This window comes from Coenobita brevimanus, chromosome 44 (genome assembly GCF_032717465.1).
Source record: "Coenobita brevimanus isolate Jiangsu-jjx chromosome 44, ASM3271746v2, whole genome shotgun sequence".
Taxonomy (NCBI): domain Eukaryota; kingdom Metazoa; phylum Arthropoda; class Malacostraca; order Decapoda; family Coenobitidae; genus Coenobita; species Coenobita brevimanus.
This window is the reverse complement of record NC_136997.1, coordinates 33,256,551-33,280,214: the sequence shown is the minus strand read 5'-3', so window position 1 is coordinate 33,280,214 and position 23,664 is coordinate 33,256,551. Positions and strand designations below refer to the sequence as shown.

General features: G+C 40.3%; 1 protein-coding gene across 1 annotated transcript in view; it reads right to left on the bottom strand.

Annotated features, from left to right (window-relative positions):
- LOC145398047 (glutamate receptor ionotropic, delta-1-like) overlaps positions 1-23,664 on the bottom strand; it is a 328,107-nt gene that overhangs the window by 194,099 nt on the left and 110,344 nt on the right. Inside the window, exon 4 of the mRNA XM_080271009.1 lies at positions 20,403-20,602. Within this exon, the coding sequence (XP_080127135.1) occupies positions 20,403-20,602 (200 nt within the window). The remainder of the gene's footprint in view (positions 1-20,402; positions 20,603-23,664) is intronic.

Sequence of the window (23,664 nt, the reverse complement as noted above, 5' to 3'; positions counted from 1 at the left end):
CTCTTTTTCCATAAGATTCTTTGCATTTTTTAGTATCTCTTTCATAGTGTTTACACTCTGGAAAGTCACCTTTAGAGGTCTTGTCTTGTTTTTCTCGTACTTCCCTAACCTTTTGTGTTCCTCTATGTCTTTACTACAGATTTCCTCTGATACTGCTTTCAGTAAGCTCAATACATTTGCCATCTCCTTTTTGTCTCTTGTGATCTTATTTTTACTTCTTCCTCTTCAATACCAGTGATTACTATAGATTTTTTTATATCTACTGAATCTCTGACTAACTTTGGATTGTTTTGGATTATTCTTTTCACTTCCCTTTTAATGCTTTTTTCCTCCACCCTTGTTTCTAAGTCTTTCTTTACTTTCACCATTTCAACATACGTGGTTTCCACATCATTTTTGTAGCTTTGCACAGCTTCATTCACCTGTGTTATCTTCTCCTCAGTATCACTGCTCTGGTCTGTAAGACTGCTTACTTGCCTAATTGTCTCTGTGTCATTTTTGAACTTTTGCATAACACTCTCGTGATTGACAACTGTACATGCCATTTCATTCATTTTCTTCCTAAGTGCACTCAATTGCACTGTTAGTTCACTGATGATTGTGTCTTTCTTGTTGGCCTCCCTTCCTAGTTTTTCTATTTCTTCCTTTTGCAAGTGCATCTGCTTCTTTATTTCATCAATTTCATTTTTGAAAGCCATTTCTAGTTTGCGTACACGTTCAACCAGTCTGTTGTGAGTCACTTTAACCAGTTCTTGGTGTGTGTGTGTGTGTATGTGTATGTGTGTGTGTGTGTGTGTGTGTGTGTGTGTGTGTGTGTGTGTGTGTGTGTGTGTGTGCCTGTCACCCCACCAGCCAATCATAGTGGACTGTAGGTGGAGCATCAAATCCCAGAGACGGAGCACTTACCTTCAAACCAGCTTCGACTGAGTATAACTAGCTAACTTGTGAACATACCATGGGGGGGGTGGACTTTGATGAATGGTCGTGGAGAGAGCGGACGTGTGCTGAACTCTTCTCCAGATTCTAGGGCTGCCCCACCGGCAATAGTTTTTTTGCACTTATCCCCAATAAAGTTAGGTTAGCTAGCTTTCATATTCCTCCCTACCCCTATTAGAGATATAGTAGGTGTCTGTAACTGTTTACTGAAATTGCCTTTGCTTATTTGCCTCTGGAGTGTACCCCCCACTGATCGCTCTGGGGTGTGAGTTACACACAGGCGCGTCCTCCCGAGAGTGGTTTGAGAGGGTAATCTCAGACTAGGTGTGTCTTCCCGAGGTACTTTGTCCCTTGCTTGTTTTTCTCCTTCTTCCCACTTCCCCCTTACGGGGGGAGTGGTTACTATGACGGACACCCCTGCTGCCTCCCCCCCTTCAGGGGGGGAGGTGGTTCGGATAGGAATGACAGGACTGACCACCCCCAGACTGACGGACACCAGACTCGAGCCTCACTTGACATTCTAGTAAACAGTGCGACATACGTAACTATCCATGCGCTAGGTTCCACTCCCCTGTCCAGTCTCAATCCCTTCATTGTCAAGAAGGTGACTGACCACTGTGTGGGAGAGGTGGAACAAGTAAAATAACTTGGAAATGGAGACCTCCTTGTAAAGACTTTCAATTCCTCTCAGAAAGGTGCGCAAGTTTCATTGTCATGACGTCGAGTCAAAGATCCCGGTTTCCATGAATTCCTGCAAGGGAGTTATCACTTGCAGGGATCTCATGGTTATGGAGGAGAACGATATCATACATGAACTAGCAACACAAGATGTCATTGATGCATGGTTTATTACTAGATTCACGGAAGGCGTAAGGAAGAAGACTGTAATAATTGTACTGACATTTGGCAAGGTTGTACTCCCTTCGTGGATTACAGTTGGTTATGAAATACTTAACGTAAGACCATATATCCCTAACCCTCTTAGATGTTTGAATTGTCAGCTCTATGGACACACAGATAAGACTTGTCGGGCTTTGCAACCAGTGTGTAGCAAATGTGCAACACAGGGTCACGATGTTGAACACTGCACATCCGAGACTGTCTGTTGCTTCCATTGCAAGGGTGCTCACTCCACTTCCTCTAGGGATTGTCCCAAGTGGAAGGAGGAGAAAGAGGTCTGTGCAGTGAAGGAGACAGAGGGTATCTCCTACTACGAAGCAAGGAAAAAGGTGAGGGAGTTACACGCAACTCCCACACCGAATAGGTTCTATGCTTTGGCGGTGATGTCCCGTCCCGTGATGTGCTCTGTTGAAACACAGACTGATCCTGAACCGGTTCCTCTTGCCACACACTCTACCTCTCCATCTCGGCCTCCTGTCCAATCCACCTCTCAGACTGACATCCCCATTGCAACTTCTTACTCTCAGGCTGCTGCTGCCTCTCAGTCAGTCAAGCCTAAACAGAAGCCTGACAACTCTAGTAAGAATAATATGACCACCCTCACCAAGTCACGACCTCATGTCTTACCTGCTCCTGGCCCAGCGAGGGAGAGAAAAGGTAGCTCTTCCTCGGTGGAATCTTGGACCCTCATTATTGATGGCAAAATGGAGGTTTCTATCTCCAAGCACCGGGATAGGTCCCCTAGTAGTCGCTCGCCTGCTGGCGGGCAACAAAAAAAGACTAAGAGCACTGGCCACCCTCATAAATCTTAAACCACCGAATTCACTATATTACAGTGGAATTGTTGAGGTGTTGGGAATAAGTTATAAAATATAGCAATCTTGCTTTCAGTACACAGGCCAAACATTGTTTGTTTACAGGAGACGCGCCTGGACCTTCACGGTTAAAACACTACCATTCGTATAGAAGATATGAAGGTCACAGAGAGGCCATATACACCCACAAATCACACCCACAAATGAAAGTGATTCTAAATTCTACTCTGGAAGCTGTCACGTGCAGAGTAAAATTTAATAACACATATCTGTTTATTTGCTCTCTGTACTGTCCTCCACATGGCCCCATTGATAGTGATGCTTTAAATTCACTATTTGAACATCTTCCTGACAATAAGTTAGTGTTGGGCGATTTTAACGCCAATCACTATCAATGGGGTAGCTTGAGGATCGATGGTCGTGGGGAGCAAGTAGCCGACCTAATACTACAGTCCAACCTCTGTCTTCTGAACAATGGTAGAGCGACTCGTGTAGATGATCGTACTGGTAACTTTTTGGCCATTGACTTATCTCTGGCCTCCCCTGGTATACATCAAGATTTTTTATGGGATCCTATTGACGACTCCTTGGAAAGTGATCATTTACCCATCTGTCTTTCTTATACACGTGACATCGTTTCGGACCCTCCACCTCCAAAATTTAACTATAAGAAAGCAGATTGGGGATCCTTCTCAAGGATCGCCAATTTAGATATATCTGGGGAGACCATAGATGTTAAGGTCGAAAATTTAACCCAATCCATATTACACGCAGCTGAGGCTGCTATTCCCAAGACTTGTACAGTTCATGCGAAGCACAGAGCACATTGGTGGATGCCGGATTGCCGACAAGGATTAAGAAAACACAATAGGAGATACAGGATTTTTGATAGTCAGCCCACTGAGGAAAATTTTATTGCATACAAACAGGCACGGGCTGAGGCAAGGAGAATAATAAGAAGGGCCAAACGTGACTCCTGGCGGTCCTTTGTGTCCACGGTGACTCATACAACACCATTAAGTAAAGTCTGGTCCACAATAAGAATATTAAAAAATAAAGGCCCATACTTCCCTATTACCACCATGCAAGTAAATAATAACATCTATGACGAGCCCGTGGACGTTGCTAAGATCCTCGCCAGGAGTTTTTCTCATGTAAGTAGCTCAGTCAATTATGACCCGCATTTCCAACATCATAAACGCACGGCTGAGCTAAAAATATTAGACTTTGCCACAGAAGACATAGACTCCCTGTACAACCAAGAGTTTATGCTACAGATGAACTGCTCCTTGCCCTTAAATCCTGTAAAGAGACCAGCCCTAGACCAGACACCATCACGTACGGTATGATCCAGCATCTTAATCAGGACAACCTGATTAAGATGTTAGCATTGTACAATGAGATTTAAGCATCTTAAACGTTCCCAAACTCATGGCACTTTGCGCACGTCATACTGATACCCAAAGAAGCTGGTTGTCTTGTGAATCCCACTTCATTTCATCCTATTGTGTTGACTTCTTGTCTATGTAAGGTCATGAAACGTATGGTAAATAATAGGCTTGTTTTTGTTTTAGAATCGAAGAATTTGTTAAATGATCAACAATGTGGCTTCCGTAAATACAGAAGTTCACTAAATCATTTAATGAATTTGGAGCATTGTATTGCAGAGGCATTTGCCAATAAAGAATTCATGATAGGGGTGTTCTTGGACATCCATAAAGCCTATGACATGACATGGCGACACGGTATACTAAAGCTCTATGCTTATGGTTTAAGAGGATATTTGCCTATTTTTATTTCAAATTTCTAAAGGGACAGGACTTTCTCTGTCAAATTGCCCCGTAATGTAACATCGGATATATTTATCCAGGAAAATGGGGTGCCGCAGGGAAGTGTGCTTAGTCCTACTTTATTTAGTATTATGATCAATGATATTCTGTCATCAGCTCCCATCCCGAGGAATCTTAAATACTCACTCTATGCTGACGATTGTGCAATATGGCACTCTTCCCGTAATGCACAATTTTCGGCTGGGTGGATTCAAGCAGCCCTTGACTCCCTCCATCAATGGGCCTTGCAGTGGGGATTTAAGTTTTCCGTCGCTAAGTGTGCCGCTATAGTCTTCACTAATCGAAACGTACCTAATTTGTGCTTAACTTTGGATAATCAGGTGGTACCTTTTCAAAATTCCGTAAAGTTTCTGGGAATTCATTTTGATCGTTGGTTGAACTTTAAAATTCATGTTAATACTTTGCTTGCTCATTGCAATAAACCAGTATATGTCCTGAAGTACCTAGCAGGTACTACATGGGGTGCTGACAGAAAATCTTTATTAATGGTGTGCTGTATAAGTCCCTCATTCAATCAAAACCAGACTATGGCGCGCAGGTGTATGGCTCGGCATCTGATGCCACGCTGAAAAGATTGGATGTGCTACAGAAAAAATGTTTGCGAATGTGTCTTGGAGCCGTCCGGTGTGCCCGTGTAGCTCGTATGGAAGCGGAGGCGAATGTGCCTCCCCTCCGTATTCACCATGACCACCTGACCTTTTTGTACGGCATGCGAACATATAGGAAAAGTAATATCAGCAATGTGGCCTGTACCCCCCTGCGTCAATACCACCACCTTCTGCGGGGGGGGTGTCGGCCACTTGCCGTTCGCCTCCACTTACTGACTCAGGAGCTTGGTGTGGACCCCAGTGACTGTGACAAGTTGGTGTTAAAAAATATAGCGCCTTGGGAGCCACCTGGCTTTACTGTTGATGTTACATGGCTCCCAGCACCAAAGGCCAAGGCGCCGGAGGCGGAGGTCCACCACTTGTTTCGTAACATCATCATTTGTCACTTGGGGTCCCACCATTTATACACCGATGGCTCCAAGTCGAGTGAATGTGTGGGTGCAAGTGTGTGGTCAACTGAATGTGCCCTCAGGTATCAGTTGCCGATTCATACATCTGTGTTTACCTCCGAACTTTTTGCTATTGACAAAGCCATAGACTATGCTCTCAATTCTAGGCATGACTCATTTGTCATATTTTCAGATTCAAAATCAGCCCTTCAGGCAATTGCATCTTGCAATACGGACTCTCATGAGAGCCAGGGCCGCATCGTTAATAAGTTGCATTCATGTAACAAGTCATTCACGCTGATCTGGGTGTCTGGTCATTGTCGTATCTACGGCAATGAGCAGGCTGACTTACTTGCAAAGTCGGCTGTAGAGCTCGAGGAGACTTGGGACGTTCCTCGTGATCTATGGTCGAGTCTCTGTCTCGGAAAGAAATCAATAAATCTTCTGTGGCAAGGTCAGTGGACTAGACTTAATATTCCAACTTGTAAGCCGTACCTGGGCGACTGGGACACTGCCAACCGTCCCAGTCGTCTTGAGGAAAAAGTTTTGGCGTGGTTACGGCTTAATGCCACTATATTAACGCACATGAAACCATATATGGAAAGACAATTCCCACCGCACTGTGACATCTGTGAAGCGGTGTTATCTATCAGTCATATCGTCCTGCGTTGTCGGCGATTTATTCGTGAACGTGCTTTACTTATAAATTACTGCGGTGCAGCAGACGTCCTCTTCACCCTTTTCACCATCCTGGGTGATGGGGACATTGTTATGACTGATGAATTGATGGCTTTCCTGAGAGAGACCAGACTGATCAGAGTGATGTGACTTTTGTACTGTGTGTTTATGGTTTTCATCAACTGCAAATATGTACCGTATATATTGTACTGTTAATTAGGGTTGACAGTTGACGTATTTGAAATAGTTCCTCCACCCACTGAGCTATTTCTAATATCGATGTCCCCTACCTTAAACCCCGTTCCTCAACTGACAGTCACCAGCTGATGAGTGCAAGTGTGCAATATAGAAAGGTATTGGGCACTTGCAGTCGATGGTGGTCTGCTGGGCGAGGTTCTTCACTTTTTGTACAAATTATGTAAATACATTATACCATCTTGCTTAAGTTATTCTAATTAGGGCCAACAGCTGACGTATATGGAAATGTTCCTGACTCGTCTGGTTCCCTTTCATATATTGATGTCCCCTATATTAGGTTGTGCCTCGACTGACAGTCACCAGGTGATGAGTGCAGGTACGTAATGTAGAAAGACATTTCATATTTGCAGTCGATGGTGTTCTCTTGGTCGAGGCATTTTTACCATTAGTGTAGGTCTAGTTATTTGTCTCTTAGGATTTAGAATAGGTTAGCGATTTGTCTGTTAGGTGAGTAGTTTTAGGGTCTTTAAATTAGGCATTTTAGTTTATAAGTAATATAAGGTTGAAAATTACAAAATAATAATAATAAAAATAAAAAAATAATAAAATAAAAATTATTATATTATATATGTATGTTTGCATGAAAGTGTGTATCTTCATATGCATGTATGTATGTATATATATATATATATATATATATATATATATATATATATATATATATATATATATATATATATATATATATGTGATTATATATATTTATATATGTATCAATGTATATACATATATATATTTTTGCCTTAATGACCAGGGGCTCCGGCCCCAATGGTCGATAGGCAAAAATTGTTGAAAAAAGAAAAAAAAAAAAAACATACCAGGACATTTTAGCAAGCTACTATCAGGTGTACAGTTATGTAGATGTGTCGGTGTGACAAGAACATCACCCTATCATTCATATCCATATCCACATATTGTTCTTATATTCCACGGTCCACATCAGCCACGTATTTTATCAGTACACCCATTTCCCGATGTGATTTACATTTGTATCGGTGTATTCAGTTTATTTTAGTGTCCGCTGTGATGCTCCATTTTCCCTCACTCGGTAACTAAGATGCTTCATGTCACCAACTTCTCTAACTTCTGTTCACAACTTCGCCATTACCACAGCGTTTTAGAAAAAAAAAAAAAATGTTTACCAGAGGATACACTGATATATGGCGAGTACACTGATATATATTTCATATTGTTTTGCGAAAGTTGAGTTTTGGCGAGATAGCCGCACAGGCAATGGGTCCATTTGAAGTAAATACCGCAGCCAACGGGTAAAGATGAGGATTCCAGACTACTGATGCACACTCCAGGGTTGGTCTGATGAATGATGTTATTATCTTTCTCAGCATGTCTTCATTTATGTATGTGAATCCTATTATCATATTACCAAGTAGTGTTTACATGTTTCGTACGTTCTCACTGATGTGATCAGCTGGAGATAGTCTGTTACTGATAATCACACCTAGGTCTTTATCTCTTAATGATATGTGTAGGGTTTTACTTCATAACTTATAATCCCAATCTGGTCTTTTTCCACTTTTGCCAAACTTAATTACATGACAGTTGTCCACATTGAATTCCATTTGCCATTTATTAATCCATTCATGGATTTTTTTTAAATTCTTCTTGTAGCTCTCTACAAGAGTGTCTGTTAGTAATTCTCCTTTGTATTTTTGCATCATCAGCAAACATGTTTAGATAGCTTTCATTTCCAATGCTACTATGTCATTTATATATATACACAAAATATAACTGGTGCCAGCACTAAGCCCTGTGGAACTCCACTAGTTACTTCCCTCCATGATGAGTAATTTCATATTGGTACTGTTCTCATTTCCTTTTTCTGAGAAAATCATGCATCCAACAGTACAGTTTGCCTAGGATTCCTCCTTGATGGTACAGTTTCCATAAAAGTCTTTGGTGCAGTACTCTGTCAAGTGCTTTCTTAGAGTCTAGATAGATACTGTCCACTCATCCTTTTTTCTGTAATGTTTCTGAAACTTAATTATAGTAGCTTAATAGATTTGTAACACATGATTTTCCTTTTCTGAAACCAAACTGCTGTTATCATACTGTGTTCTAGATGGTTACACAAACTTTTCTTATCAGCTTTTCCAGTATTTTAAAACACTGGTTAGTGATTCTGGTCAGTAGATGAGTGGATTTAGTCTATTCCCTTTCTTGAATAGGGGAACAATGTTTGCTTTCTTTCAAATATCACTTGGTTTACCTTGACCCAAGGATTCTTTGAATATTAAATATATTGATCTACTTAACTGTTTTGCAGATTCATGTAGCACCCAACAGGAAATTTTGTCAGGACCATTTTCTTTTTGTTTGTCTAATTTACTTAACTCCTCCTATATTACTTTTTTCTGATATTTGTATATCTGGTAGTATGTGTGGGCATGCATGTTCATATCATCTCTCTCAAAATTATTTTCTTCTGTAAAACTGATTGGGCATTTTTATTTTTGTGCTTCACAAATATCTTTCTCTTGTGTATAGATGATCCCTTGGTCCATAATGGATTGTATTTTAACTTTAACTTTGGGTTTGATTCGAATGTAGCAGTAAAATAGCGTCGGTTGAGCACTACATTTATTTATAATGTCTTCCTCAAACTGTCCTTAGGCTACCCTCCTTATTCTTGTATAATCGTTTCTTGCCTGTTTATAGTTGTTATATGCCCTCTCACTATTGTGTCTTCTGTATGTATTCCACAACGAGTCTTGTTTTTCTTTTGATATTCTACATTCTGTTTAAACCATTTCTTTATTTTAATTTGTACTTCTTTGTCCTGCTGGATGTAATTTTGGACTCCTATTTCCTAAAGTTCACAGAATTTTCTACATATAACATTTTACCTTCTCGCGCATCATAGGTTTTCAATAATTTTTTGTTCCATGCACAGAACCAAAACCTCGCTCAGGCTGGCTCCGCTCGCACGGCAAGGAAAAAAAATTCTATGGCCCAATTTACCCTCGGGAAGTGCTTATATTGTTATAATTGCTTCCCATAATCTTTGTTGATGTTTATACTATTAGATAAGAAAAAAACATTAAACAGATGAATAAATGTACGGAAATGAAGCCAGAATAAACCTTACTTAGGTGAAAACTAGCTTCTCATAACTTCCCAACAACACCGTGAAACATTTTTCCCGTGATGCACAGTTACTAAGGATATGTCAATATGCAAAATTTCACGGTCTTTCATATGAGAAAGTTTCAAGTTGATTTGTCAAATAGTTTTCGAGTAAATTGAATAAAACTACGAAAATTGGCTAAATACATCTGATTTGTTTATTATTTCGCATGTTATTAGTGACACTGTAACAAACATATATGTAAATTCTATCCAGTTTTATAGCCTAAAGGTTAAAGAAGCCCATAATATAATTCACGGTGTTATAACCTTTATTGTTATTCAGAAAATGAATTTTGAAAAGTTACGATGGGTTGTGCGCGGTGACAGCACCTACCAGTATATTCCAGCCTGTAGGCTGAGTATCTTCGTCTTTTATAACTTTTCCCCAAATAATTACTTGCACACATTGGTTACTTTGCTTTACAAAAGCATGCATAAGAAATCATCAACTTGATCAAGCTTTCTTCAGATTTTTTATGCGATGTATACTTTACAAGTATAATGACTGAGAGATTAGCAATGAAATACATAACATTTTACCTATAGTAAAGATACATTTTATACCTTACAGTACAATAGTATAAAAAAAAAAAAAAAAAACAGACAAATAAGCTGGTTACTCACGTCCTCTAGCAGTGCTGAAGTGTTTCTTGAGAGGAGATGGAGCTGCAGAGAGAAGGACAGGTACGATCACAGCCTGTGTGTGTGTGTGTGTGTGTGTGTGTGTGTGTGTGTGTGTGTGTGAGTATTTGTGATGCGAGAGTGTCTCTCTGTGTATGTGAGTATTTGTGATCTGAGGGTGTCTCTGTGTGTGTGTGTGTGTGTGTGAGTGTTTGTGATGTGTGTGTGTGTGTGTGTGTGTGTGTGTGTGTGTGTATTTGTGATGTAAGAGTGTCTGTGTGTGTGTGTTTGCAGCGTGATTTACTGCTGTATGCTTTCATCAGTATGATACTGATGAAAGCACATTCCTGTGCAGAGAGGCACTTCGCAAACAGGACATATATAGCTGGTGTCCCTTCTCCTCTTGTTCAAGTAGCACAACACACACCGCAGCCTTTTCCTGTTGGGGATTCTCTCCAGGGTGTGGTGTAGTGCTGAGTCCAAGCGTGTCCTATCACCCACATATCGTCAGCGCTTGAACGGCGGTGCTCCTCCATCTCCTAACCTCTGTGCTTCTCCTAGAGATGCAGTGGCAGGAGCTGGCCGAGAAACTCCTGTCAGGCCAGCTACTGCGGAAGATGGAGTGGTCTTGACAGTAAATTGCCGAGTAACTCCTGACGGGCCAGCTACTGTGGGAGGTGGAGCGATTTTGGCAGTAACTGGCCGAGATACTCCTGACAGACCAGCTACTGCAGGAGGTGGAGCGATCGTTGCAGGAGGTGGAGCGATTGTTGCAAGTAGAGTGGAGGCTGCAGTTGATGTAATGGTTGCTGCAGGTACAGGTTGTCGTCATCACGAGGGAAGGTCAGGGGCATGGTGAAGGGCATGACCCGATGCCAGTCACTCCTTCCCCTGGAATGCTAGGAGTTTGTGGCATGTGTGCTCCCGGAATTTGAGGAGAGTTATAAGCCTGGTGGTGTTCTTTTTATACAGGGTGTAGGCGAGGTAGCCATTTTCTTGGTCCACTTAACCATCCTCCTTTGGGCAGGGTAGTATTGGATCATGTGATCGAAATGATCCACCCCGCTCATGTGCCTGTTATATTCCTTTACCACAACGGGCTTGTTCTCAGTTTTCAGAACGTGGTGGAATCTCCCATCTGGACCCCTGACCTTCCCATGCACCTGCTTAGAGAAGGTGATGTTGCTGTGGAAGGTGGACACCAAACTTACAAAACATCTGTCCTTCCACAGCAACATCACTACATTGCCCTTGTGCCTAGCATCCAGTTCATCATCAGAAGGTGTTTAGCACTGCTGATGTTCTGCAGCTTCCTCGGTGCTCCCCTTGCCAGTCATACTGTGCCATACACATACAATCCCTCTGTGAAGAGGCGTTCGCACATTGATACAGAGTTGTAACAATTATCCATATGCAGCTTGTATCTTTTGCCCTTCAAAGGGTCAGTGAGACCCCACATTGTGTTCTCTAGAGACTTCTTCTCCTCCGTGTATACTTCAAAGTTCCATATGTACTCACTCCTTGCCTCAGCGAAGATGTATAGTTTTATGGCATACTTTTGGGGCTTCATAGGGTTATATACGCGGAAGGAGAGCTGCCCATTCCAAGCCAGAGATCCCTCATCCAGGCTAAGATGTTCAGCCGGGATGTAAACCTCCTTGAACCTCTGAAGGGGATACTGCATCACTGTGCAAATCCTTATTAGCTGGTCCTGATTGCCCTCGGGTATAGCGAGGGTATTGAAAGCATGAAATTGCTTCAGGATGGCCCTGAAGCGCTTTCCACTCATAGCTTGCCAAAGCATGGGGTATTCGTGAACCTCTGTTGAAAGCCAATAGTGTCTTATGGTTGGCAGCCATAAGAAAGTATAATCCAAGGAACCAGGCCAGTTCCTCTTCATTGCAGAGGTACCAAACATGTAATGCAGTCCCCAAGAACCTGGCATAGTTGTTGGTTTCGACCACTGGGTAGGTCAGCAACTCCCTGGTAAAAAAAATGTTGGAGGTATTGGAGTGGTGTTGGTGCTGCCACTCTCAAACCTGGGGTTTCAAAGAAGGGGCCAGCATTGGGTGTGAATGACCCAGAACTCCAAGCTTCCTCCTGACGGTCATCACCTGGGGAAATGCTTGCCTGTGTACGTGTGTGGCGCACACGACTCCAAGACAGACATCTACCTCTTGGCCGCCCACCGCTACCTCGCCTAGGCCCACACAGCCCTCGACTTTGTGGTTGGGAGGGAGATGGTGATGATTGTGTTGATGATAACTGGGTGGATGAAGGCTCAGGTCATCGTGATGATAGAGATGGTTGTGGTGATGGTTGTGATGAAGATGGTTGTTATGGTGATGGTTGTGGTGATGGTTGTGATGAAGATGGTTGTGGTGGTGATGGTTGTGGTGATGGTTGTGATGAAGATGGTTGTGGTGGTGATTTTTGCAGTGATGGTTGTGATGAAGATGGTTGTGGTGAAGATGGTTGTGGAGATGGTTGTGATGATGATGATGATGATGATGATGATGGCTTATTTTCATGGGGAATGAAGTATGAATGGGACAGTGACTTTCCTGGTTTAGCAGGGGAAGATGATATGGAAATATCTTGGATGGGTGGTGAGATGTATGCATGTTGGAGTGTGATGAGACTGTAGGGTGATTGTGGGGAGAAAGAGGTCAGTGTTTGTGGTGGGGAGGTGAAAGAGAGGTGGCGATAATGCGGCTCAGTCTCCAGGGTCAGGGTGGTTCCAGTGGTGGCAGGTGTGACACCAGTGGTGGAAGGACTTGGGCAAGTGATGGCAGTTGCGTCGGGGGTCATAGGACTGACGGCAGGGATGGTGGTTGTCACAAAAGTGATGGCAGAGGTGACAATTGTCCAAGGAGTGATGGCAGTAGTGACAGGAGTAGTTATAACAGTGATGAAAGGAGTGGTGGTAGTGATGGTGCTACTACTCTCTGTTGTGCTAATCGCCAAAGCCTTGACCGTGGCTTTGCACTTATCTCCCTTGGGGTCAGATTTACCCCTCACTTTCCTGCTCCACACTCTCTCCTCCTCAACATATTCAATTTCTGTTTCACTTTCACTGCTTTGTTCACTCTCACTTACACTGAACAAATATTTCATGTACTCTTTCTCAGATAAGCCCTTGCAAGACATTTTCAGGCATAGTGTAAAACAGCAGGGGAACAATAATAATTGGTTAGGAATTTTCAAATCTAGCTTTCTCTGAAAATATATAAGAAACACATATAAACCTTTGTCACAAGCACACTGCACTATATGTATAACACAATATAATTATAATACATATAAGGTATGGACAGTGCGGTAGTAGGAAACGCAGGTTTAAATGGCCGGCTGCGCACTCACACACCCTTCAAGGCTGACTGCCGGTAGAAATCTGAGCTGAATATAGGCTGTTTGCCCCTCTGATAAGCTCCCAGGAGTTGCCATATATTTCCCCTAGCTCTGGCCACCCTCAGCTTTGACTCAACCAAATCTGACACAAATCCATCTACAGGAAAAGTTTCTACAACCATTTATAGGGAAGTTGCATCATGTTCAGTCATCGGTTACTCTCCAGACTGCAAGGATTATGACTTGCATTGCGTCATCGTGTAGAAAAGGGTTAAATCTTGTCCACTAAGCTTTTTATCTCAGTCTATTTCTAAGAAGTACTTCTTTAGGTCATGGTGCCCTTTTTGTAGTTTAGGCTGTCTTTGTAACTTTCATTACTGATAACTATGTCATATGAATTCCTGAAGTTGCAGTTTAGTACTGCATGGTCGCTTTTGCCTAATGAAGGGTGATACATTATATTGTGAATAACATTTTCTTGCTAGTAAATATAGGATCTAGTACTGATGGATCATCAAGTCTCTCTTTTTCTGGTGTTTTCCTTTACATGCTGTGTTAGGAAAAACTCCTGCACAAGATCCAGGAGCTTTTGGTCCCAACAGCTTTCATGGCTTTCCACATCTAGGGTATTCCAATTTATACTTGTATTGAAATCTCCAGTTAATATAATTCTTTCAGATTTCTCATCCATTCTATGTAGTAATGCTCATAAACTCTGAATTGTACTCTCTGCCAGGTCTTCATATTCTCCTCTTTCTGAAGTGTTTAATCTGGGTGGCATGCATAAATTTGCCACAATTAATTTTCCTTCAGATGTATTAATCTCTACGGCATCAGTTCTACTTGTGAGGGTATATCTAGTTCTATTTCTTTGACTTGTAGAGTTTTCTTTGTTAGTATTTTAAGTCCTCCTCCTTTTTTTTAAATTGCTATCTGTTCTCCATATATTGTATTCCTCTTAGTTTAGGGTATTGTTTGATATCTTTAGTGTTAATTTTGCTTCAGTTATGCAAATAATATGTCGTTCCATTTCTTTAATATAACCTTTCATCTTTAATAATTTAGATACCACTCCATCTACATTTGAGTACATCAACTTAATCATCTTGTTTACATACTTGTCATAATTTGAGTCTACTACCTTCCTCCTTTTTATTCCCTTCTGGTTATGCACCACTTTTGTACCTGCAATCCAATTACTTTGAAATAAATATATTCTTCTCTTCGTCTGATCTTTCCTCGTTCTTTGTTTTTGCCTCCTCCCTCTTCTCTATTAGTATTCCCAGTTCCTCTTGAGTTAGGCATGTTTTTATCCATACCTTTTTTAAATTCCTTATATTTCCATAAGTTTGTTTGCATTTTTTAGTATCTCCTCCACAGTGTTCACACTGCGGAAGGTTGCTTTCAGAAGCCTTGACTTATTTCTCTCATTCTTTCTTAGCCTTTTTGTGTTCCTCTATGTCTTTATTATAGATTTCCTCTGATACTTCCTTCAATATGTTCATTATATTTGCCATCTTTTTATCCCGATTTTTTTTTCTTCCTCATCTATACCAGTTATTACTATAGATTTGTTGATACCTGCTGAATCTTTGACCAATTTTGGGTTGTTTTGGATTATTTTTCTCACTTCCGTTTAAATGCTTTTCTCTTCGACTCTTGTTTCTAAGTCTGTCTTTACTTTCACCATTTCAGCATACTTTCACCACTACTTTCACCATTTCAGCATTACTTTCACCATTTCAGTTTCCATATCAGCTTTGTAACTTTGCATCGCTTAATTCACCTGGGTTATCTTCTCTTCAATATTACTGCTTTGATCTATCAGACTGCTTGCTTGCCTAATTGTCTCTGTATCATTTCTGAACTCCTCCATAATACTCTAATGGTTGAAAACTGTGCTTGCCAGTCCACTAATCTTCCTTCTAAGTGAACCCTCCTCAACTGACAACTCATATAATGTTGTGCCTTTCTTATTTATTCCTTTACTAATATTTCATTATCCTCCTTCTGCACGTGCATTTGCTTCTTCATTTGATCCATTTCACTCTGAAATGCCTTCTATAATCTGTTCACCTTCCCTACTAGTCTGATGTATGATTTTATTTCAACCATTTCGTGGTAGAAATCATTATCCTGTTTTCTACCTTTATCCCTTTCTTAACTCCTTCCATATTCACCATACTAAAGATGGTGGTCATCTTGTGGTACTGAGAGAAAACAATTCTTCTTATAAGTATGCATCCCTTGGGTACATGCAGACTAAACAGCTGATGAGCTTGCTCAGTGCATGCTTGCACTAATTGGCTTTATTCTGTTATTTGGACAACACTTTCACTCAAACTTCCTCTTCTGCATTAGAACTCCTAAATGTTCAACCTAGTGAAGAGCTTGACTCATATAAAGATACTATTTAGGTATGGCCAGTTGTGGCCAAGAGTGGCCAGCACAGAGCGAGGCGGTATAAGTGTTGCCTCTCTGATGACTCAACTCTGTGTGTGTGTGTGTGTATGTGTGTTCTTACCTAATTGTATCTTTACAGGAATGAGTCAAGCTCGTACTGTCCCGTGTCTTAAACCATATTTATCGTACATATCCTTAAATTTGTGAATTGTTTTGGCACACACTACTTCATTCGGTAGTGCATTCCACTGATCAATTGCTCTGTTTGGGAAACTGAATTTCCTCACATCTTTATCACCTCTCTTCTTATGCAGTTTTTTGCAGTGTCCTCTTGCTGATGCTTCTCCATATGTTAAGTAATCATTTATGTCTATTTTCTCCATCCCTGATATGCATTTATATAGCATTATCATGTCACCTCTTTTCCTTCTCTCCTGTGGTGTTGATAGATACAGTTTATTTAGTCTTTCTTCGTACCTTTGATCCTTTAAGCTTGGTACCCATCTTGTAGCGGCCCTTTGAACTTTTTCAATCTTGTCTATGTGTTTTTTGAGATGAGGACTCCAGACTACTGATGCATACTCCAGGGTTGCTCTGATGCATGATGTTATTATCCTTCTTCGCATGTCTTCATTTATGTATGTGAATGCTATTCTCATATTTGCAAGCAGTGTATACATGTTCCATGTCTTCTCACTGATGTGGTCAGCCGGAGATAGTCTGTTATTGATAATCACACCTAGGTCCTTCTGTCTTTCTAATGTGTGTAGAGTTTTATTTCCTAACGTATAATCCCAATCAGGTCTTTTTCCACTTTTGCCAAAATTGATTACATGACACTTGTCCACATCGAATTCCATTTGCCATGTATTACTCTATTCATGAAGTTTATTAAATTCTTCTTGTAGCTCTTTACAAGAGTCTGTGTTAGTAATTCTGTTTTGTATTTTTGCATCATCTGCAAACATATTTAGATAGCTTTCATTTCCAGTGTTACTGTCTATATCATATATATACACTAAAAACATGATTGGTGCCAGCACTAAGCCCTGTGGTACTCCACTAGTCACTTCTTTCCATGATGAGTAGCTTTCCCCTTAGTACTGTTCTCATTTCTCTTTTGATGAGAAAATTTTGCATCCAACAAAACAGTTTGCCTCGAATTCCTCCTTGGTGGTACAGTTTCCATAAAAGTCTTTGGTGTGGTACTGTGTCAAATGCTTTCTTGAAATCTAAATAGATACTGTCCACCCATCCTTCTCTTTCCTCTATTGTGTCTGTTGCTCTCTCATAGTAGTTCAACAGATTAGTAACACATGATTTTCCTTTTCTGAAACCAAATTGTGTTTCTGTTATCATATTGTGTTCTTCTCGATGATTTACCCAAGCTTTTCTTATAAGCTTTTCTAATACCTTGCTTACAACACTGGGCAGTGATACTGGTCGGTAGTTGAGTGGATTTTGTCTATTCCCTTTCTTGAATAAGGGGACAATATTTGCTTTCTTCCAAATATCAGCTAGTTTACCTTGACTCAAGGATTTCTTGAAAATTAAAAATAATGGTTTACTTAACTCCTTTGCACATTCTCGTAGTACCCAATATGAAATTTCATCAGGACCACTTGCTTTTCCTCTGCCTAATTTACTTAACTCCTCCTGTATTAATTTTTCTGATATTTGTATATCTGGTAGTATGTGTGGACATGCATGCTCCACATAGTCCCTCTCAAAATGTTTTCTTCTTCTGTAAAAACTGATTGGAAATTCTTATTTAGTGCTTCACAAATATCTTTCTCTTGTGTATAGGTGATTCCCTCGTCCGTAATGGATTGTATTATATCTTTTACTTTGGTTTTCCTTCTGATGTAGCTGTAAAATAGCTTTGGTTGATCACTACTTTTATTTATTATATCCTCCTCAAACTGTTTTTGGGCTTTCCTCCTTATTCTTGTATAATCGTTTCTTGCCTGTTTGTAATTATTATATGCCCTTTCACTATTGTGTCTTCTGTATCTATTCCACAACAAATCTCTTCTTTCTTTTGATTTTTTACATTCTGTATTGAACCATTTCTGTATTTTCTTATCTGATTCTTGGTGCTGTGGGATGTACTTCTGGACTCCTATTTCATAAAATTCACAGAATTTTTTATATACAGCATTTAAATCTTGTCCTCTAAGCTCATTTTCCCAATCAACTTCAAAGAAATACTTCTTTAGGTCATGATAATTTCCCTTTTTATAGTTTAGGTTCTTTTTGTAAATTTCATTGCTGTTAACTATGTCATATGCTATCCTGAAGTTGCAATTTAATACTGCATGGTCGCTTTTGCCGAGTGGAGGGTGATATATTAAACTCTCAATATCATATTCTTGCCTAGTAAATATGAGAAGGTACATCGAGTTTTCTTTTTCTGGTAGTTTCCCTCACATATTACGTTAGGAGAAACTCTTGCACGAGATGCAGGAGCTTTTGGTCCCAACAGCTTTCTTGGCTTATTATATCTAGAGTATTCCAATTTATATTTTTATTAAAATCTCCAGTTAGTATAATTCTTTCTGATTTCTCTTCCATTTTATGTAGTATTGCTCTTAAACTCTGAATTGTACTCTCTGCCAGGTCCTCTCATTCGTCTCCTTCCAATGTGTTTGATCTGGGTGGCATGTACAAATTGGCTACAATTACTTTACCTTCTGATGTGTTGATCTCTACTGCAATCAGTTCTACTTGTGAAGGTATATCTAGTTTTATTTCATTGCCTTTTAGATTTTTCTTAGTTAATATTATAATTCCTCCTCCTTTTTTTAAGTTTCTATCTCATCTCCATATATTATATTCCTCTAAGTTTAGTATGTCATTTGATATCCTTGGTGTTAATTTTGTTTCAGTTAGGCATATTATATGTGGTTCATTTTCTCTGACATAATTATTCATCTCTAATAATTTAGATATCATTCCATCCACATTGGAGTACATCAACTTTATCATCTTGTTTATATACTTGTCATGACTTGGTGCTACTACCTTCCTCCTTTTTATTCCCTTCTGTTTATGTACCACTTTCGTACCTGTAATCCTATTACTTTGGAAAAATATGTGTTCTTCTCCTCTTCTGATCTTCCTTCATTTTTTGTTTTTGCTTCCTCCCTCTTCTCTTTCAGTAATTCCAGTTCCTCGTGTGTTAGGCATCTTATTATCCATACATTTTTTAACTCCTCTTTTTCCGTAAGATTCTTCGCATTTTTTAGTATCTCCTCCACGGTGTTTACACTCTGGAAAGTTACCTTTAGAGGTCTTGACTTGCTTTTCTCGTATTTCCCTAACCTTTTGTGTTCCTCTATGTCTTTACTACAGATTTCCTCTGATAATTCTTTCAATAAGCTCATTACATTTGCCATCTCCTCTTTGTCTCTTGAGATCTTGTTTTTTACTTCTTCCTCTTCTATACCGGTGATTACCATAGATTTGGTGATATCTACTGAATCTCTGACTAACTTTGGGTTGCTTTGGATTATTCTTTTCACTTCCTTTTTAATGTTTTTTTCTTCCACCTTTGTTTCTAAGTCTTTCTTTACTTTCACCATTTCAGCATACGTGGTTTCCACATAATTTTTGTAGCTTTGCACAGATTCATTCACCTGTGTTATCTTCTCCTCAATATCAATGCTCTGGTCTATCAGACTGCTTACTTGCCAAATTGTCTCTGTATCATTTTTGAACTCTTCCATAATACTCTCGTGGTTGACTACTGTACTTGCCATTTCACTCATTTTCCTCCTAAGTGTACTCAATTCCACTGTTAGTTCACATATGGTTGTGTCTTTCTTGTTGACCTCCCTTCCTAGTTTTTCTATTTCTTCCTTTTGCAAGTGCATCTGCTTCTTTATTTCATCAGTTTCATTCTGGAAAGCCATCTCCAGTCTGTGTACATGCTCTACCAGTTTATTGTGAGTCTCCATTTCAACCAGTTCTTGGTAGAAATCATCATCTTGCTTTCTATCTTTATCGCTTTTCTTTTCCAAATTTGCTTTACTAAAGTATGTGGCCATTTTGCAATACTAAAAGCACAGAGTACTTACATTCCCTGGGGCAGTTGTAGTCTAAACAAACAATCAGCTAATTGAGCGCATTCTTTCACTACTCAGGTCTCTTTTCTGTTTGAACAAGTCTTGTTTAAACTTTTTTTTTTTTTTAATAATAAAAAACCATTTAGTCTAAACTGGTACAGAGCTTGACTCATATAAAGATACTAATTTAGATAATGCCACTGGCCGTGCTGGCTCGGTAAAGAGGAACGACTAAAGGTTTTTAGCATGGATGTTAATAGGATCGTGTTCTTCGCAGTCTCAGTATTTCGTCATCCCCATTTAATGTTGTGAGAGAGAGAGAGAGAGAGAGAGAGAGAGAGAGAGAGAGAGAGAGAGAGAGAGAGAGAGAGAGACTCACATGTAATGGGACTTGGCAAGATCATCTGCTGTCTGTATGCGGCTGGGATAGGCAGGGATAGTGAGGACAGCCATTAGGTTGCCACTGTAGACAACAGCCAGGATGTCCACCACCAGCCACCAGGATAGCAGCCACACCCGCACCCACCACATCCGCACCTTCCTGTCATCCATGGATTGACCAAGCAACACGGCAGCCACCTGAAATATCAACACCCATGCTGCCAGACATAATTATAATCTATGAAGTTTTTGACGTTCACACTTGAAAGTGTTGAAGATATTCGACCGACCATGCTTGCTGACGTTTATATTATAGCTTTCAAAGAATTTTTATTAGTATGTTGTTTTAATATTTTCCGAGATATACCAGTGTCTGATACATAATTTGGTACTTTAGGGGCATGTTCAGTAGTATGGCAACGTATTTTGATAAAAAATAAAGTAAGACCATTTATTTTTTGTTAACCCCTAGGATACACAGTTCAATCAACCGAACTTCCCTGAAAACCTGTATATGGAGCCGATTTTTTCAGCTCATACAGAAGTAAAAAGTTTTATGCTCAAGGTTTAGTGCTTGAATTTACACACCTTATGCCACAAACCAGAGCATTCTAGACCAACTGATTACTGAACTATAGCCTGTCAAAAATTGACACTGACAACCATTGCATATAGGGAGAGAAAAAAAAAATCACAAACATTAATTTTGGTATTATAGAATGAAAGATCTTGACTTTACTCACCAAAAAATGTATATATCATTCTCATATGTCAAATGTTTACCATGTAGCCACAGCAAGAAACTATCAGCTGCAGGTGGAGGGAGCATGAAGGGGTGGAGGGGGAAGAATGAGGGATGAAGGTGGAAGGAGGATGGTGGGGGGAGTGTGGTATGGAATAATCTGCCTCATAGAGTTGGTAAGAGGAGCTGTGAGTCCAGTCACAAGCAAGGGAGTGGGAGAGGGAACAAAAGGTTTGGGGTAGTGGTAGGTGGCGAGAGGGCGGTGAGGGAATCAATCCCCCCCACCATGGGTAGTGGCCCGAATCCTCCCCCCTCCCTACTCAGGGCTTAGTTCTCATTTGGCTGCATTGATATACATCACAATCAGGCCAAAGTCTAGTGTCCACAGTTTTTTACAAAGGCTCCTCTATCGATCCTATTTGCACCAAGCCAAATTCTAGAAAAGGATCGGTCCTATTAGTACTTTAAGGGTTAAGCATTCCAATGATGCATGGTCATTTTGTCACATTTGGAGGGGCTCCCTGGGACATGAATGTTGTCAGAATGATTTTTCTTAACATATGTATAATGAAGCCCTAAATGTATTATTTACATGTATTATTAGTACTGCAGCTACTGTGAAAATGTGATCACAAAATTTTATATAAAACATCCTTTTCTCTTCACTTTATCCTTATTTGCTTTTCAGAACTGATGCCCAAGGTGTAGTTATTGTGGTTGGTTTGGTACTATATATATATTTATATACTGTATGTATGTATATATGTATGTGTCGATGAGTGTAAGTATTTATATGTATAGGTATATGTTAATGAAATACTTCGTAAATGCCTGATCCATTTATATTTTAAATAATAGAACAGAGGAAGGAAGAACAGGTGAATAAAAAAAAAATCCATACACCAGATTACAGGTGTCCTCAGTTCATAAAAAAATCTGTAACAGTTGGACTTGAACAGCTGTAGGGTGAAGTTTAGGGGGAAACAACTTTGGGGGAACGAGTTGAAAAGAGATGAAGTTTGGGAAATAATAGATATCAGACAGGTGGAAGTTCTGCAATATGGCAGTGTGACAGTCCAGTCATGAACACTACTAGATGCCTGTGTAACACAGAGGAAGGCATGGAGAGGTGGCACAATGGATGCAACTTTGTCTGAGCATTTGCCTCTACAAGGGAGGCAACATATTCTACTTACCTACTGGGAAGGTAGTATATTTGTAATACCATGGTTATTATTAATTCTAACAGCTTTGTTTGAATTTTGTCAGTTGCTTTAGTGCAACCGCCCCTCTCCTGGTGACGACTCAGAGAGATGCCTGGAACCACTGTCTGACTCACTCCTTCACTTCCGCAACATTCGCAGCCTTTCTTCTAACTTTCTGTCGAACACCACCTCCCCTCCTCTAAACCTCACCTTCTCTTCTTGACAGAGACTCAGCTGTCTGAGGCAACTAACAGCAAACCCTTTTCTGTTTCCTCCTACTTTCTTTATACTCATTTCAAAGCCAAACGTAGATGTTGTGTATATGTACACAACGTTATATCTTGCTCTCGTGTTCTTGAACTTCATTCTTCTGAATTCTCTACTCTCTGGCTTTGGCTTTCTTGTCATTCTCTGACAAAATATATCCACATTGTTTACTTATCTCCTAATTCTACTATCAAAAATTCTTCGACTATCTTACTTCTACGGTGGAACACATTCTATCCATTTCTCCTTTCTCTGAAATCTCCATTCTAGATTTCAATGTTCACCACCACCTTTGGCTCTCCTCTCCTTTCACTGATCCACCTGGTGAACAAGCCTACATCTTTTCTATCCTTAATGACCTAGAGCAGCTTGTACAGCACCCTACCTGTATCCCTGACCACCTTGGAGAGAGCTCCAACATACTTGACTTCTTCCTTACAACTAATCCTTCTGCTTACACTGTTAATCTTTCCTCTCCGTTGGGCTCCTCCAATCACAACCTTATTGCTCCAGTATGGTCTGTGGACCCTCCAAAGAAACTTCGTCTGTGGCACTTTGGAGTTGCTTCCCTGGCCAGGAGCCATCTGAGTGTGCCTTGCGCATTACGGGTGTTATTCTCTCGGGCATGGAAGCACACATTTCTTTCTCATATCCTTTGACTAATGCAAGAAAGCCTTGGTTTACTCACGCTTTTTCTGATACTGTACGCAGCATGGAGAGGGCCCATAAAAGGTACTAGTGCCAACCCACCCGCTGAATCACATCTTGTTTATGTTTCTGCCCGGAATCATACTAAGTCTGTTCTTCGCTCTGCTAAAAAAAATAAGTTCATCTGTATTAAATGCTCTCAACTCTCCAACCTGAATTCCTCTCACTTCTTCTGGCACCTTGTCAAAAACCTTTCTAACAACTTTACCTCAAAATCTTTCCTTCCTCTTTTCTGTTCTGATGGCTCTGTAGCCATTTCTTCTACTGATAAAGCAGATCTCTGTGCTCAGATATTTTCCTCCAATTCCACCTTAGACGATTCCGGTGCTGTTCCTCCA